General features: G+C 58.8%; 1 protein-coding gene across 1 annotated transcript in view; it reads right to left on the reverse strand.

The window, feature by feature from the left end:
- HHIPL1 (HHIP like 1) overlaps positions 1-16,718 on the reverse strand; it is a 29,000-nt gene extending 12,282 nt beyond the window's left edge. Inside the window, exons 1-6 of the mRNA XM_026515121.4 lie at positions 16,449-16,718; positions 9,606-10,252; positions 6,809-6,952; positions 4,360-4,688; positions 3,727-3,853; positions 913-1,058 (exon numbers count right to left, since the gene is read on the reverse strand). Of these exons, the coding sequence (XP_026370906.1) occupies positions 913-1,058; positions 3,727-3,853; positions 4,360-4,688; positions 6,809-6,952; positions 9,606-10,252; positions 16,449-16,718 (1,663 nt within the window). The remainder of the gene's footprint in view (positions 1-912; positions 1,059-3,726; positions 3,854-4,359; positions 4,689-6,808; positions 6,953-9,605; positions 10,253-16,448) is intronic.
- Positions 16,719-17,318: the final 600 nt, after the last annotated feature.

Raw genomic sequence — 17,318 nt, forward strand, 5'->3', positions numbered from 1 at the left:
GGCCCTGCCCCTGGGGTGGGGAGTGGGGGGTGGGAGGCGCACCTCCTTCCAAAACACATTAACCCCCTACTGACCAAAAGAAAGGGCTTTGAAGGCCCAGTGGGCTTGGGAGGGTGGTGGGGGCTGGGGCTGCCCTTTAGAAAATTTAGATTGTGACTGGTGTCATCCAACAAAGGTTTCCCAGACTTAGGCCTGGGGGCTCTGGGCACTGGGCCCTGCAGGGGATACCCCTCCAAAGGCCCCTGGGTGGGCGTTGCCTAGCAACCCTGCCAAGCATCCCCCAGGCCCCACTGGGGGCCCCTGGGCTTTTGTCCGGGGACAATTGGGGCCAAGGACAAAGGCAGGAGGCTGGAGCAGGATCCAGCCTCCATGGCCCCTCATCCTCTCCCCTCCCTCCCAGTTCCTTGCATTGAAAATACAAGATCCTGAATGGGAACCCACTACCCGCTAACAAGTGGGTCAACAAAGAGTGTTAAAAGGCGGTGTCTACCCACTTTCTGAAGATAATGTGGCTTAATTTTATAGGCCCTATTTCTTGGCCATCAGGAACCCAGGATAGTAGAGGTCTGGGACACACCCTTCCCCCACCCACCTGCATTTCCACCATTACAAACTCCTTCCTGGTCCGCTCACTCCACCACTGCACAGCCTACAAGCAGCCCTGTAGGGAGTGGGGGGGCAGGAACACTGTTCCCATCTTCCAGATGAGTTGACAGAAGCCCAGGCTGGTGAGGACCGATGCCCAAGCGAGGTCTCAGGCCACTGCACGCTTGCTCCCCAGCTTGAAGGGGATTTCAGGCCCGGGATTCCTTCCCTGGAACCCTATCGAGGCTCGAGGACCCGCGGGATAGGGGCATCGGTGTCAGGCGTGTGGCTCGGACGGAGAGGCCTCGGGGCCTGGGGAGTGCTCACCGGCTTCATCCTCAGCAAAGGAGATGATGTGAGGGTAGTAGTTGTTAATGAGGCCCGGGAACTCACAGGTCTGGCCTCGACCCATGCAGATCTCGCTGTACCGCCACTGGCCTGTCTCTAGGTTCTCTCGGAGGGACATCAGACGCCTGCAAAGAAGCATGAGCTGTGGGGTCATGCCTGGCAGGGTGCCCAGGGGAACCCCACCCACAATCCGTCCATCCATCCATCCACTCATACATTATTCATGCAAGCAGGACCATACATCATTTGCAAGATCCAGGGTAAAATAAGCATGCAGGGCCCCTTGTTCAAAAAGTACGAAGGATTTCAAAAGACAGTGATAGTAGAACATTAAACCAAGCGTGGGCCCTTCTGAGCATGGGGTCTGTTCGACGCTCCCTGGTAGCCTAGTCGGCAGGACCCGGGGCTCTCATGAAGCTGGCTGAGTGTGCAGTCCTCCCTCGGTACCTCCTACGCACCCGAAAAGGGCAGGGGAAGGAGACCAGCTTGTCAGCTCAGCTCCCCCCACTGACCCCCAGGAGGCAGTCAGGAGCTTCAAAGTCCTCCAAGGCTGGTGTGTGCGGACGACGCTGGAGCTGTCTCCACTCCAGAGCATGAGGTGGGGCTTGGGCGTCTTCAGAATCTACTGATCTTGCCCTTACTCCCTTCTCCTCCAGTCAATCACCAGGCTCTGCTGGGACATACCCTCCTCTAGGAAGCCCTCCTGACCGCCCCTGCCCTGGGCGCCCCCAGCACTGCGCACAGGCTCTCCGAGGCCGGACTGGGGTGGGCCACGTGTGGGGCTGTCTCCCTGACTCAGGTGCGAGGTGCTTTCAGCTCTCTTGCCCTAAGCCTAGCACAAAGCCTGGCCCCGCAGAAGCGCTTGGGAAAAGCTAGTAAAATTAGTTGAATCTCTGTGGTCAGCTGACTTCAGCACTCCTGGGGGACAGCAGAAGGGGGAAAGGAGAATCAGACAGAGAGACAGAGGCTTCGGGGCGCCTGGCAGGCTCAGTGGGGGGAGCATGGGACTCTTGATCTTGGGGTTGTGAGTTCAAGCCTCACGTTGGGTATGGAAATTACTTTAAAAAAATAAAATCTAAAAAAAAAAAGAGGGTGCCTGGGTGGCTCAGTCGGTTAAGCATCTGCCTTCGGCTCAGGTCGTGATCCCAGTGGTCCTTGGATCGAGCCCCACATCAGGCTCCCTGCTCAGGAGGGAGTCTGCTTCTCCCTCTCCCTCTGCCTGCCGCTCCCCTGCTTGTGCTCTCTCTCTGTCAAATAAACAAATAAATAAATCTTAAAAAAAAAAAGAAAGGAAAAAGGAGCAGAGGCTTCACCCGAGGCAGACCGTAGGGGAGGGGTGGCGCTCGGAGAGGCCCTGCATCCAGAGGCCCAGGTCCCTCAGCTCCAGCAGCGTGTGTGCTGGCCACAAACCAACCTCGCGCCCACAGCCTGCAAGAGATGGGAGTTCTCTGGCCAGCCTTGGGCTTCGCTCTCTCCTTATTTTCACTCCTGGGGAATCCTGTTCAGCTGTCCTCATGTGGAGAGGCTAGGGTGGGAATAACTTTTTGTTTTGTTTTGTTTTTTCTTTAAGTAGGCTCCACGCCCAATGTAGGGTTTGAACTCACAACCCTGAGATAAAGAGCCAGGCACCCCCTGTACTTAAAAAAAAAAAAAAAAAAAATCTTTACTTGGGGCACCTGGCTGGCTTAGTTGGTAGAGTATGTGACTCTTGATCTCAGGGTCATAAGTTCAAACCCCACGTTGGGGGTAGAGATTACTTAAAAATAAGATAAGAAATGAATAAATAAAAAGAGAAAAAAGAAATTATTTTTTAAATTCTTGACTTATTTTTTTGTAAGCAATTTCTCCACCCCACGTGGGGCTCAAACTCAGGACCACAAGGTCAAGAGCGGCACGCTCTACCAACTGAGCCAGCCAGGCACCCCTCAGCAGCACTTTTAAGCCTTGTGCCAAGTGTAGGTATTTCCGAGGGCCTCTACGGTCCTCAGTTTTCTCCTCTGTACAATGGGAGAATGAGGTGGTCATGAGGCCCCACAGCTCTCTCTGGGAAAGAGTCTGACCCACAGGCTTAGGAGATAGTTTTTTTTCTCCCTCCAAAACCTGTTGGGGTGTGACACTTCCCAACCCCCACCTCAGGCAAACACACACACACACACCCTTTAGGGTCTCAGTGGGTGGGGCGGCACTGCCATAGAGTGTGGGGACTGGGCAGCAAAGTTCTGGGGGCCCCCATGGTCAGACCTGGCTGGAGCCCCAGCTCCCGCCACACCCCCGCCCCAGCAGAATGACCTCTCCAGCCTCTTCCAGACGAATGCTCCCTGGAGCCCCCATCAGTCAGTGCAGGGACAGACAGGCCCTAGTTTCCCCAGTAGCTAGGTGGCCCAGAGTCTGTCAAGGAAGTTGCTCATGTCTCCCCCACCCCTGCCCTCCCTGCCCCGCAGAACTGCTGTCAGGCGGGGAGCCCATGAATCTCGGGTGGAAGGAAAGACCAACGGGTGCCCTCAAACAGGCGTCCCGTCCGTAGTCGTGAGCTGTGCCTTCTTGGCGGTGCTTGAGGAAGCCAGCAAGGCTTGAGAAGGGTATCAGGAGAAAACGGGGCGCGTTAGGTGTGACTCCAGACTTCCTCCCAGAGGAAGAGACCTGATGGCTCCCGCTTGGAGGCCGTGGTCAGAGGGCAACCACGGTGAGTGTGCACCTGGGTACGCTCACACATACCGCACACCTGTACTCTTGCTCTTTACACGAAGCCAGTGGCAGCAGCTGCTTTGGCACAGGAGCCCGTGGGCCACTTACCCACTCATAAAATCGCCGAAAATGTAGAGGCCGTTCAGGTTGGGGTACTCACAGCCCCGGTACACATAGCCTCCCGTGACCGACTTGCCCAGTTTGTGTGGGTAGGCGAAAATCGGCAGCACGTCATCTGCAGAGGGGGGAGAAGCTGGGATGAGCTTGCGGGTCAGCCCCTCCCCCACAATGAGCTTGGTAGGTGGTCTGAGCCTGGAGGGGCAAGGCGAGGTGAGGTCACCAGGAGGGCCCCAGTTGGGGGCCCCAGAGAGTCACCGAGGGAGGAACGTGCTTATGGCTTGGGTACTTGGGTAAAGCGAAGAGAGAGAGCATGGGTTGTGGGCAGGGGGGTGGGTGGGGAGAGTCAGGAGCAGCCCCAAAGCGTTGGGGAGTTGGGGGAGGGGCGAGGGGAGATCCAGCTGTCTGGGGGCGCAGCTGTCTCGAGACAGGCGCTGGCGCACACCCCACGAGGTCGGGGAAGGATCCAGGATCAGTGTCTCCAGGGGCTGGGGAGGTCTCGATGCGACACGTAGGCATGGGAGGCACGAGGAAGGCGCTGGGCACCACCATGGCTTGGGGGGGGGGTGCAGATCCGGGGAGGTGGGCCCAGGGCGCGCGGAGAGGGTCTGGGCTGGCGGTCACCGAGGGAGGCGTTGGCGCACAGCTTGCGGTCGTAGCACTCGTAGCCTTCGCGGGCGCGCCAGCCGTAGTTGCGGCCGCGCTCGACCAGGTCCACCTCCTCGAACTTGTTCTGGCCCACGTCTCCGCAGAAGAGGCGCCCGCGGCCCGCGCCGGTCGCCGGGTCGCCGCGGTCGAAGGAGCAGCGCCACATGTTGCGCACCCCCAGGGCGTAGACCTCCGGCCGCGCGGCGGGGTCGTCCACGAAGGGGTTGTCGCGCGGGATGCGGTAGAGCGGGCCGCGCTCGTTGCGGTCCACGTCGATGCGCAGCACCTTGCCCAGCAGCGCCGACCTGCGGGGCGGAGGGGAAGAAGGCGCGTGGCTCAGGTTCCCCAGCGCCAGGGTTCACCCCAGGGTACCGGGGCAGCCCCCGCAGGCGCTGGGCCAGGTCAAGGGCAGCCTGGGCTATGGGGCCAGAGACCCTGGTTCAAGTCTTCCCTAGCTGCTTACCAGCTGGGTACCCACATTTAATTCATTCATTCAGCATTCACTGGGCACCTTATGTGCCAGGCTGCGGGAAGGGAAGCGTTGGACATATATACCCTCTGTTGCCCCATCTCCTCCTCACCACCAACCTTTTAGGTCGGTGAGTACTACTGTGATGCCCTCTTAGCGATGGGGCCGCTGAGCTCAGAAGAGTCCCCTAATGTGCCCTGATGTCACACTGCTAGTAGAGGGGGGGCTGGGCTCCAGCTCGGACAGCGGGACCACAGAAACTCAAGCTCTTGGCCATGTCATGTCAGGGTGCACCCTCTCCCTCCTGCCTCCTTACAGGGTTGTCCCAGGGAGTGAACACACTCCTAAAAATGACTCGGATGTAGTTTTCTTCAACACCCAGGACGGTGCCTGGCATGTAAGAGGTGCTCATTCAGGGTTTGGTGAGTGAATGGCTGTGATCAAAGTCAAGGGCACCACACAGAGTACAGGGCAGGGCTGGGGGATGGGGAGAGAAAACACTGCAGCTCTCAGCAGGAAGTGGGAAGCTGAGGTTCTTGCTTTCTCTCTCACCATCCAGGGCATCAGGGGCAGAACCACCCCATGTCAGAGAGCCAGACAGGCCTCAGCGGCCCTTCACCGCACACTCCATACCACCACCCCTACCTCAAAGATGAGGCCACCCAGGTTGCAGAGGGGGACAATTTGCCTGCTCCCCCAGGCAGCGCTGGGCTGGAACCTAGGCCACTCCCATGGCTCCAGGCAGCATCGCCTTCTGGGGCCCCAGAGCGAGGAGACCTCAGGCCTTGTGCTCCAGAGCACCTCCTTACCAGCTGGTTCTTCTCCTGGCTGTGAGAACTCTGGTGCACCCCCCTTCCTGCCCCGGCTGCTTTTCCAGGCAGGACCGAGCGGGGTGCACATTTGCTGCAGCTGGGTACCCTCTTCCCGGCCGAGCGTCGGCACCCAAGCCTCCAGCCCACCATCAGACATCCACCAGTGTCTTCTCTAACCGTGTAAGATGCCCCACGGTTAACCCCCACTGTGGTCTTTCAGGTCTTTCCCCAAGGAGTCCCCCCAACACACTCCAGCCTGCTCGGCACCAAGCCGCAGATGACACCCCTGAGCCCACACGCTGAGCAGCCGGCCTCACCATGGAAGTGGGCAAAACTCATAGCAGCAAAATAATGTTTTAAGTTCTGTCCAATTATCCACAAATCCTTAATTTCTATTTTCCCCACTACATCGCTAAACACATCCCAAACACGGGAAGGCTGCGCTGATTCTTAGGCTGTCACGTACGAAAGCGCACGTCACAGACTGGGAACACTTCAATTACTGTAATCAGCATCATCCTCGCTATTTCTGCTTTCTGGGCTAAGGAAGGTTTTGTCATTTTAGCTAAGAGAATGGAGGAGGGGGCCCTAGAGATCCTCATCGACACTGTGTGTGTGTGTGTGTGTGTGTGTGTGTGTGTGTGTGTGTGGAGTAACTATCGGCACGCCATCGGCCCAAGCCAAGAAGTAAATAACGACAGCAAGACTATGGCTCAGTTTCTGGGCCACTGCGGGTGACCCTTGAGGCAGAAGACCCTCAGGCTCATACAGCCCTGCTCGGACCAGCTCACGCTCCCCGTCTGGTCTGGGAGTCTCCCTTTCCTTCCTCTGGTTCAAGCAGGGCTGGGCTGACTTCCCAGAGGCTCTCTGATAGCCCTTACCAGGCACCTGTGACAAGCGGGTTCTGTGCCAGCCCTTCCACAAACGCGATCGCCTTACTCCTCACGACAAGCCTCCCCCTGCAGATATTATTCTTCTAACTGGTGAGTGGAAGTGACTTGACGGGGTTCCCCAGCTGACTAGCTGCAGACTGAGCTGGACCCCGAAGCCCTTTCTCCTGCCCTGTACTGAGTGGCTGAGGAAAGAACCCCCCTCCAGAGGAGCACGTAAACCAGCCCACCGGCCAGCCGAGAGCAGAGCATACTTGTTTTGGGCATTTCCAAACTTTCCAAAGGGGTCTCCGGCCATCCCGCCGTCACCAGTAAAGATGTAGAGGAACCCATCGTCCCCGAACAGCAGCTGGCCCCCGTTGTGGTTCGAGGCTGGTTCTTCGATCTCCAGGATTATCCTAAAAGAAGATAAGCCACACCCGTCAAACCGACCAACCAACCAACACACACCAAAAAACATCAACCTCAGCCAAAAACACAAAACAAAATCACAGCAATAAAGCCTCCCCTCTCTTGAATGGCATTTCGCAGTTGAAAAGACTTTTCCTATATTTTCTAGCAGGTGATTTTTATAAGGATCTAGTAGGCTGGGCAGGGATAGTTCACTCCATTGTGCTAATGAGGCACCAGAGGCTCAGAGAGGTTAAGCAACTTGCCCAAGGTCACAGAGCCCATAGGTAGCAGACTCAGAGACTAGAACTCAGGTCTTCCTACTGCTCCCCATCGCAAGCTCCCCAGTTATGATCATGCGAAACTGTTGACCCAGTCACTGGCACAACTGGTTTCTTTATCATCGTAGCTACCCGAATACCAGCCACTTAAGCTGAGCACTTTCTACACGGCCCCGGCACTTGCTGTGTACTGTAATTTCTAAGGAGGTGGGCTGCATGGTGTGGGTTGAGCTCAGCTACACACTCAATCCCTCAGCCACCTCCTTTACTGCCGTGGCCTTCGCTACATGGCCGGCCAGCTGGCTTCTGGTTAGGGTTTGCCAGTGTAGAGTGGAAGGGCCGGAGGAAGGGAGAAGCCATGCGTCGCTGGCTTCTGGCGCTGTCTCTGGACGTGGTCGCTGCAGGAATGGGAACAGTGGGTCTCGAAGGTGGACTCTTGGGTTCCACCCAGACATCTTGGTACCAGGGGGAGCAAACTTAGCAGCGCAAAGACCTTTTCCCTTTTGTTTCCCTGGCTTCTTGCAATTACTAATCTTCAGGTAACTTTGACCTTCCCCTTTTCCTCCTCCAGATCCTCCCAATACCTTTGAGGCCAACTCCCTGTTTGCTTAGGTTTTCCAGGATTGGTCACTGACTTGCTAATAATCCCTTATTAATAAAGATAAGAAAAACCAAGGCACAGAAAGGTCAAGAAACTTGAAACCAGGACTTTAGGGCTCCAGAACCGAGACTGGAAGGCTTTCCACTGAGGAAACTACACATGACTTGGGGGGTGAAACAGAGCTCCAAACTCCAAGTCCTCCTTGGAGAGGGCAGTTCAGACCGTGAGGCGTCCACCTGCCATGGGGATTCCAGCCCTGGCAACAGGGACTGACAGCTGACTCAGGCAAGGATGACCATTCCGTCCTGCCCCATTCCCCGCAAGCCCCTACGTCTCCCCCTGTGTGAGTCAAGTTCGAGGCTTGTACTTGACAGAGGACCTTCACCAACCATTCACTCTGAAATATGCTGCTCTGTATACTCTGGTCCCACCTTCAGTTTCTATCAGGAATCACTTTTTAAAAGCCACCAGTGAAGCATGTCCATTCTGTCCGTTTGCCTCTCCTCTTTGCGAGCCGTGTGATAAACTTGGCGTCTCTTGGAGAACAGGTTGTACGGCCTCATGTCAGATAAGGAGAATTATGTTTTCTCCTTTTGCTCTGGCTGCCAGGATGCTCACAGTCAAAACTGATACTGAATGACAAGACTTATATTAGCCCTCACGTTAGCCAGCCTATTTGATTCCTTCTCCTTTTTATACTTTCAACATCAAGATTTTACAGTTTTATTAAATGCCCGATTTACCTGTTTGCCTCGGATCAGTCCTGGTTCGGCCCCTACCTGCTCTGTACTTCAGAGACTCAGATCCTGCAAACTACATTTCCCATACTTCTTTGCTGGCTGGCCTCCAGCTAGGGTCAGCCAATGGAAGGCACTGGCTGGAGACTGGAGGGTGGGAAGAAGGGAGAAGCCAGGGTATTTCTCCCCATCTCTCTCTCTCTCTCTGCTCAGTCAATGTCTTGGCCATAGCTGCACCTCCTCCCTGGCCCCAGCTCCCCCGCCCAGGCCCACTGTGGTTCCAGCTGCCACTGAGTGGCCCCAGCTATGGGGCACCAGCACCCCACCTTCTCACCTTGTCCCTCCAGCCCGAGAGGTGGAGGCAGCTTCCTCCTGTTGGGAAATTCAGGGCTACCTTACTTCCTCCCCATGTTGCTCTTTCGTTTCTAATGCCTGAGTAGCTAATTCCCAGAGTCCAATCCTGCCTGTTGAACTACCTGGTACGGAGTTTATTTCTCTGTGGGACCCAGACTGACGCATATGCCCTGCGTGCCAGGCTAGATCAACGCGGTTTTGAAAACAGTGGGGGGCACAGATAATACACAGAGAGCGGGCTTCTGTGAAGAGGAGTGGATAAACCTGCTGGGGGGCAGGGAAGGGCAGAGGGTCTAGGGGACGAGAAGTGGAAGGTGGGGCTCCGGAGACAGACACACCCAGATTGCAGCTCTGACGCTTCCCAGCTGTGTGGCTTGGCAGGTCACTTTACCTCTCCAAGCCTCCACTTCCTCACCTGGGAAATGGGGAGTATACTGCTTCCCTCATTGGGCGTTAGGAGAATGGAGTGAAATGAGCCGCCAACAGTGGCTGATCCAGGAGTCTGGACATGATCCTGGGATGCTGTTTTGCAACTGTTCTTCCCCTGAGCCCAGAACACGGGGCTCAACACCCCCACTGGGCGTGATCGAGGATCACCCCATAGATTGGTCTGGTCCCACCGGTGCCTCCTAGCGCCCGCCAGCCTAATCCCACCCGGCCAGGGCCCCTCCACCACCAGGGAAACCACCTCTCAGAGCTGTGGTCCACGGTGTTCATGTCGTCCTCGGAGACCCGGAACTCGCTGATGCGGATCCACTCGTCGAAGCCGAACCCCACCGAGTAGTAGACGTAGAGCTTGCCGTTGTGCCGGAAGCTGGGGTGGAAGGCTATGCCCAGGAAGCCCCGCTCGTCGCCCTCCCAGGGCGAGGTGAGCACGGCCCGGCTGACGTTCAGGAAGGGCTTCTCCAGCCGCGAGCGGTCAGGCAGGTAGGCCCACACCAGCCCCACCTGCTCGGCCACGAAGAAGCGGTGGGTGCCATCCCGGGCGTGCACCATGGCCACGGGGTTGCGCAGCCCGTTGGCCACCTCCTCCAGGCACAGCTGCAGGCAGCCCTTGGCGTCGGCCACCACGCGGCCCAGATTGGAGTTGAGGTTCTCGTTGACCAGCAGGCGGGGGAAGCAGTAGTCCGTGTCGTCCAGCGACAGGTAGCGGCAGAACTTGGCCCGGTTGCCCTCCAGGGCCCAGAGCTCTCGGTCGGGCGACAGGTGGCGGAACAGGCCCCGACACGTCTGCCACATGTCCAGACAGTAGTCCTCGCAGAGCCCGGGCACAGTTCGCAAGGGCGTGGACGGGTCCTCGGCGTCGTAGAGGTGGGCCGCGTACGGTGAGCATTCCTGCAGAGACAGGGCCGGCCCGGGGACGCTGTGGGCAGGTGCGTACCAGCTGTGTGACTGCTGGCCGGGTACCCACCTCCTAGAGCCTCAGGCTGCTGGTCTGTAAAATGGGGACAATGCCATCTGTCCAGCAACACGGGAAGTCTCATCGCTGGCAGCAACCCTCAGCCTCCTATCTCCACACCTTCTTCTTCTTGCCTTAATGCTTCTATTAGCACCAATAACCACAACTATTACTACTACTACTACTAGCGGCTGCAGCTGCCCTTGAGCACCTACTGTGTGCCAGAAAGGGTCTGAGCGGTTTTACATATGATACCTCTGCCCTTTATCTGCATGACTTACTCCTTTGCTTTATTTGGCTGGAAACTAACTGACCCACCCTGCCCTTAACGGTGAATGGTGCCCCTACCTCCATTACTCGATCTTCACAAGGGCCCACGAAGGGGAGAGTGTTACAGATGGGGAGACCGAGGCACAGAACCCCCCCCCAATGGCATTCAGGGCCATTGGTCAGCATGGAGGGGTCGGTGTTTGGTCTGGCGTCGATCTCGCTTTCCCAGCACTGTGGAGGCTGGCACGCGTACACGGGCGAGCCGATAACACACACGCCCACACGTTCCCCTGGCCCCGGACCTCTCTTCCTCCACTGCTCAGGCACCTCAGGCAGGGTCCTGGGCTGTCCTCTGCTCTGGGACTGATGGAGCTGCCGTCCTCGGCCTCCCTGGCCTCCTGCCGAGGGCTCCCCCACTGATGAGACACTGGGGACCCCACTCAGTACCCACATGGGCACGATCTGGAATGCGGAGCAGTTCATGCCTCCCGGGGCGAAACTTTGAGCCCTGGGAGGAGGAAGCTGATGGATGAAGTGTTCTGCCCTCCTCCCAGCCCAGCAGACAGTCCTCCTGACTCGCAGTTGGGATGGCTTCTCGGAACCCTGCTCCCACCAGTTCAAGCATCGGTCATGCTGAGAGCAGCCAGCCCAAAGCCGCATCCTTGGCTCTGCTCCCTGCGGCCCCATCACTCGTGCTGCTGGGTCCTGTCACCCCAAGAAGGAAATAACCCACGAGCTTGGCCCCAGGTTCTGCTTTCTGGGAACTCAGGTCCAGGTGACAAACCTGATCAGAACTCTCCCAGCTTCCAGCCTCCTGCACCCACCCCCCGAGAACCGAGAGGACTCCCATGTCACTCCCCTCCAGTCTGAGAGCCAGCACAGGACCAGCCCCCGCTGTCCGGCTTTGCCCACAGCTGTACCATCCGCTCCTGCCTCCTGCCCACCTTCTCTTTCCTGACCCTCCCGGCCAGTTTCACCTCCGAGCCTCAGCACACACTGTTCCCCTGGCAGGCATGCCCTTCCCTCGAACACAGTGTTCTGTCTATTCTTGAATAATAACCACGGTGTTGGAGAAATAGTACCAGCAATAATAACAGCTCTGGGCACTTGGGCAGAGCGTGGGCCGGGCCCTGGCTGGGTCCTCCAGTGAGTCCACATTCCCCCCCAAGGCAACAGATTGCCGCCCAGAGGTATATTCTTATTCCCATCATGCACACCGGGAAGAAGAGGCTGAGAAGGAAGCCCCTAACCAAAGTCACAGGCCAGGCTGGACCTAGCGGGGTTGGAGCGTGGGAGAAAGGGAGGAGCCCGGGCATTTCCCCGGTCTTCTGGCTGGCTCCTACTATCACCCTTAAGTGTGCTTAAGTGTGCCCCACCCCCACCCAGAGCAGAGGCCTCTGCTCTGCAGGCTCTGTGAGAACCTCCCGCGGTTAGAGACCCTGACCTGAGCAGAGGTCATTATTCATGTCTGTGCCTGGCACCCTCTACCCCCTGCCCCACCATGCGCTCAGCAGGCCAACGTCCGGACTGACTCAGCTCTGGCCCCAAGAGGCCTTGGGGACGCTCGTCCCACAGAAGGGGAGGCACTCACAGCCGCATACTCCCCTCCTCACTGGCAGGGCCAGAATGGGTTCCAGCAGGAGGCCTCGAGGGGCAGCAGGTGGCAGACTGCCCTCCTGCCTGCATGTTCAGGCTCTGGGCCACGGGCGACTCCCTCCCTTTAAACGACTGTGGTCGCACCGCGGCCTTGTCCTCCTGGTACCTTAGTGCTACTGGGAGGCTGAGGGCCACTTGGCAATCCGTGCTTGGTCTCTGGTCAGTCACCGTCCTGCGCCCAGACAAAGAGACCACATTTCACATGTCCCCCTTCGCCGAGGAGGTCTCTGCGCAGTACCATCTCTCCTACGGTTCCCCTGGAACCTTCTACGTGCCCGGCCAGCAGGGTGGGTGACCCAGGAAGGGTCTGTGTGCACACACACCTCACTTAATTTTTGCAAGGTAGGGTCACTGTGACTCTCATTATATGGATGAGGAACTGAGGCTCTAGGAAGGCCACGTGCCCAGAAGTGGTCACACCAGGGCTCAGACCCAGCCCTCATGACGCCCAGACTGGTGTTCTTTCCAGATTAGTCAGCAGTGTTTCATTCAGCAAGTGTTTACCGGGCATCGACTGTGTGCCAGCCATGGTCCTCGGCTCCAGAGACACAACAGGGAGCAGAAGAGACTTCTGGAAGTCCGTCTGAGTGCCCTCCACTCACCAAATCCCAGCCCGGAGCTAGAGAGGGAGCACCGAGGGCTGCCAGGGGGCCAGGCTGGAATTTTAGCATCCATGCATCCAGCGCGGGGCCTGGAAAGCCCTTATTCATGGCCTATGTGCTCTTACTTACATGCAGTGCAAACCTGATTAGACCTGAGTAACCCCAAAGCAGCACAGGACAGGGGAGTGTAGTGATGGCGGCCGGCAGGGATAATCGGCAACTCTCCTCACAGTGGTCGGTGGAGGAGGCCGGAGAAAATCACAGAAAAACCAAGCTAGCATCTCACTGCTCAGCCGCCTGGGCCATTGAGCCCAGGAGCAAACAGCCTGCTGCCCCCGAAGTGGCTACTGTGGAGCTGGGGGCACCCATGACCCACGGCCCTGAGCCCCCAAGGTTTCTAATGTCCACCACCTGTTCCTTAGGACGGCCGAGTCTTTGTACACAGAGTTCTCTTGGGAGGGTATTTCCTCCTCTCCCACTTCGGCATCTGGCCAACTCCTATTATGACTCCAGGCCTAACTGAGTCTTCTCCGACTCCCCCCACCCCCGGCCCTTGCGGACGCTCCACAGCCCTCCGTCCATATCCCAGACATCACATCATCAAAATGTAACTGCAGCTTGTGGGGTGAGCTCTCCACTTGTGCTGTCATCTCCCCACTGCCAGAGATGGCTCAGCTCGTCTGCCTGGCCAGGACTCAATGATCTCTTTGCCTGTCTGTCTGTCCCACAGACCACGGAACCCTCCAGGGCAGGGGTCCCAGCACTCAGTGGGGTTCAAGAAAACAGGCAATATGACAAAGTCATTAAGGGAACGGCTTTGGAGTTAGAGGGCACTGGAGACTGAGTTTACCACTCCCTGTGTGCTCTTGGGCAAGTTCCTTAACCTCTCTGTGCCTGTGTCTTCATCTGTAAAAGGGGAAAGGAATTCCAACCCCATAGCTGTTGGGAGGAATAAATGAGATGATGCATGTGTTGTTCAGTAAACGTTCAAACAGTATGAACTATCGAGCTGTAACTCAATGTTTCCTCTTCCAGGAAGCCTTCCCTGACTTTTCCAGGGAAAGTGCAGCCTGTGTCCCCATGCCCCATGGTATTCAGTCACCCTTATGAAGCGTTTTGTGCATTCTGGTAAGAAGGGTGTGTCTGTGTCCTGACTTGAACAAAGGGACTTTTGAGGCTGGGGTTGTGACTTGCCAACTGCCTCTGGGCCCAGGACGGAGCGCAGGGTCAGCTCCTAACAGGCTCTGGGGAAACATCTGTCCAGTACACGCGCCTGGAGAGCATGGTCCATGTAGATTTCCATCAGAAACCAGACTTTGATGCCTTCAGGTTACGCAGAGAGGCAAGCTCGGTTATTCAGGCAGTTCGTGGTGTGGGCACTAGGAACCTGGGGGCCGTGTGTCACAAGGTGCCTTTTCTTCTATTGATGACACAGGCATTAGCTGGATGAGGGTGAAGCCCTCGGAAAGAGTCCGAAGGGGCCAGGAGGGACAGTCACCCTCCGGCTAAGCTGCCATCCTGGGCATCTGGAGGAGTTGCGGGTGCCAGATGCGGGAAGGTTCTGGAGGGGACTGTGGGAGTGAGCATGTTTTCATGGTCTCTCTCCTGTCTGGAGCCCATCTCCCTACGGCAGATGCGAATGCTTGAATGCTGTCATTGACTGAAACTTGTAAATAAGGCACCGTGGCCACCTCCTGGGGTGGAAATCAGGAGGTGCTGACCCCAGACACGGCCTTGGCTCACAGACAGCATGGTCCTCCCTCCAGCACTCTCCTGCCCTTCCTTGAGGCCCTGCCAGAGAAACTGTGATCCAACCTCCACTGCCTCTCCCAGTTCACTCCAGACATGAGGTCACTCTCAGAGACGCCTGGGGTAAAGTGCTCGCGGCCATTCCACCACTGGTTGCTCCAAGCCAAGCCACATTGGGAAGATTCCCAAGGAAAGAGGGGAGACTCCTGCCAGGGAGGGGTAGCAGGACTGACCCTTCCCTTCCTCCTCCTGGGACCTGCCCATCTGATCTGCCCTGCTGAGCCTGGCACATAGTAGGTGCTCAATTAACAAATGTGGAATGGATACATGAACCCAGCTATGTAACCAGGGATGGGAAGGGCCAGGTTCCAAGGAGTCCCCAGGCTAGTGAGGGAGGCAGATGCTTGACCAGACCATTCTGGCTCCCCTGAGATGCACAGCACAGGGGCTGAGCAGAGACCCCCCCCACACACACCTTTGCATTCTGGTGCTCCTTGAGCCCCCTTCCTCACCCACTCCCAGCCCCTCCTCTTTCTGACCCAGATGGGCCACTCACACCGGCACCCAGTGTGGTCCAAGTGCCCACCATGGCCATAACTGAGCTCTGTGCCCACCGAGCAGTCTCTGCCTCTATGGGCTTTCCCTGAATCGGCCTCCGGGCCCCACTCTGTCCCTGCCTAGGGCTGGGAAGCCAGTGGGGGCCAAGGAGGCCCTCGAGAAATCCGACCAGAATCATCCATCGAGTCCTGAGTACGTGCCCTTGAGTCTGTGTGGCAACTCTGACGGATGGCTAAGAGTGCCCCCATTTTCAAGATGACGCAATGATGTGCAGTGGTGGCCTGCCCAGGGTCACATTGCCAGGAAGTGGCAGGGCCAGGATCAACCCAGTAGTTTGACTCCAAGCCAGCCCTCCTGTCCCTCCCCTGGCTGGCTGAAGGGCGTCAGCTAGGCTGCCCTGCAGGACCCTTCCACCCAGGCTTTTCACTGCCTGGTTGGTGGGCCAGGGCCAGCCTAAGGGCTTCCTGGCCTTGAATCCATTTCCCCAGGGATTCTGGTCAGTCACTTGGGAATCAGACCCATGCAGGAGCAAAAGGAACAGCTAGGGCACAATCCCGTGCAGGCAGAAGTAGGGGCTCTGCCCTCAGGGGAGATGGAATAGAGAGGTCACACCGAAGGGATGTCACTGGGGTGGTCTGAAAGGATGAGAGTCCCTCTGCCTCGTGGGGGCGCCCCCTAGAGAGGGCACAGCAGGAACCTCAATAGGGGCGGGAAGGGCCAGGGGCATGGCAGGCCTGGCTCACCCAGGGTGTGAGCACCCTGTACCTGGTCCAGGAAGGGGGCGGGGGCTCTGAGACTGTGTCCTCAGGGCAGGGGAGGGGCCCTCATTGGGAGCAGTGTCCCGCACACCCCTCTGCAAAGCCAAGTTCAGCGCATCAACCACGCTCCCGGCTCCCTGTAGGTCCAGGCTGCTCCCACCTCCCCTGGGGCAGCGCGGGAAGCACTGAGGGACAAGGGCTTCCCATCCTGGTACCCCCATAGGGCGGGGCTCCTGGAAGCCGGGACACTGGGGGGCTGACGCCAGGAGGTCCCGGGACAGAGGGGGGCCCCAAACTCCAAGGGAGTGATGACATCGGTGTGTCCGCCCCTCTTGCTTCCCAAGGGGAAACTGAGGCCCAGAGAAGGCCCAAATCACAAAACTAATGAATGGCAAAGCCCGGCTCCCCGCCCCGCGCCGATGACCCCTCCAGGGGCCTCGGGATCCAAAGCCCGCCGCCCGCCCTCGCTCGCCGCCCGGCGGGGCTGCCCCCGCCGCCCTCCCGCCGGGCCACCGAGACCCCGACGCGCGCCCGCTCACCTGGCACAGCAGGTCGAGCGCGTAGCCGGCGCACGCGGCCCACTCGGCGGCGTCCACGCGCGCCGCCAGCGCTCCGAAGCGGCGGGCCAGCGCCGCGTCCTGCTCGGGGGTGCAGCAGCCGAAGGCCGAGTACTGCGCGCAGAAGCGCAGCGGCTGCGGCGGCCGGAAGGGCGGCCTGAAGTCCAGGCACTGCGGGTGCGCCGCCGCCCCGAGCGCCCGCAGCGCCAGCAGGGCCAGCAGCGCCCCGGGCCGGGCCCGCCCGCCCGCCATGCCGCCGCCGCCGCCCCGCTCCGCCCCGGCCCGGCCCGGCCAGTGGAGGAGGAGGCGGGGGGCGGGCACCCCGGCCCCGCGCGCCCCGGGAGCCGCCGGCCGCGCCCGGAGCGCTCGCTCCGCGCCGCCCCGCAGCCTCCCGGGGCGCCGGCGGCGGCGGGGAAGGGGCCTCGAGGTGGGGGATCTGCCCTGCGGGGAGGCCACCCCTGGTCGGGGGACGCCCCGGCGGGGCTGAAGGAGGAGGGGCGCGGCGCGGAACCCGGCACTCGGCGCCAGCTCGGTTCCAGCTGTTCCAGCGGCCCCTCCCTCCTGCACCGGGAGCCTGTCTTAATACAATGGCGGTAGCCTGGCCTCCTGGGGCCCCAGGTGCCGACTGGTTTCCCGGTTCCGCTGGGGCCGCGGCTTCCTCCCCCGGCCCTATTTAGCGAACTCGGGGGTTCCAGTCCCGCCTCCGACGGGGCCAGAGAGACACGAGAGAGCCAGTGGCCGGGAATTCTCACGGAATCACTTAATAATGGGGGTGCGACAGGGTAAGGGGCAGGCGGTGCTGCCTGGGACTCATAAGGAGAAGTGAAACCTAGGCCTGGGTTGGGGAGGGAG

The sequence above is a fragment of the Ursus arctos genome, unplaced genomic scaffold (assembly GCF_023065955.2).
Source record: "Ursus arctos isolate Adak ecotype North America unplaced genomic scaffold, UrsArc2.0 scaffold_25, whole genome shotgun sequence".
NCBI classification, from domain to species: domain Eukaryota; kingdom Metazoa; phylum Chordata; class Mammalia; order Carnivora; family Ursidae; genus Ursus; species Ursus arctos.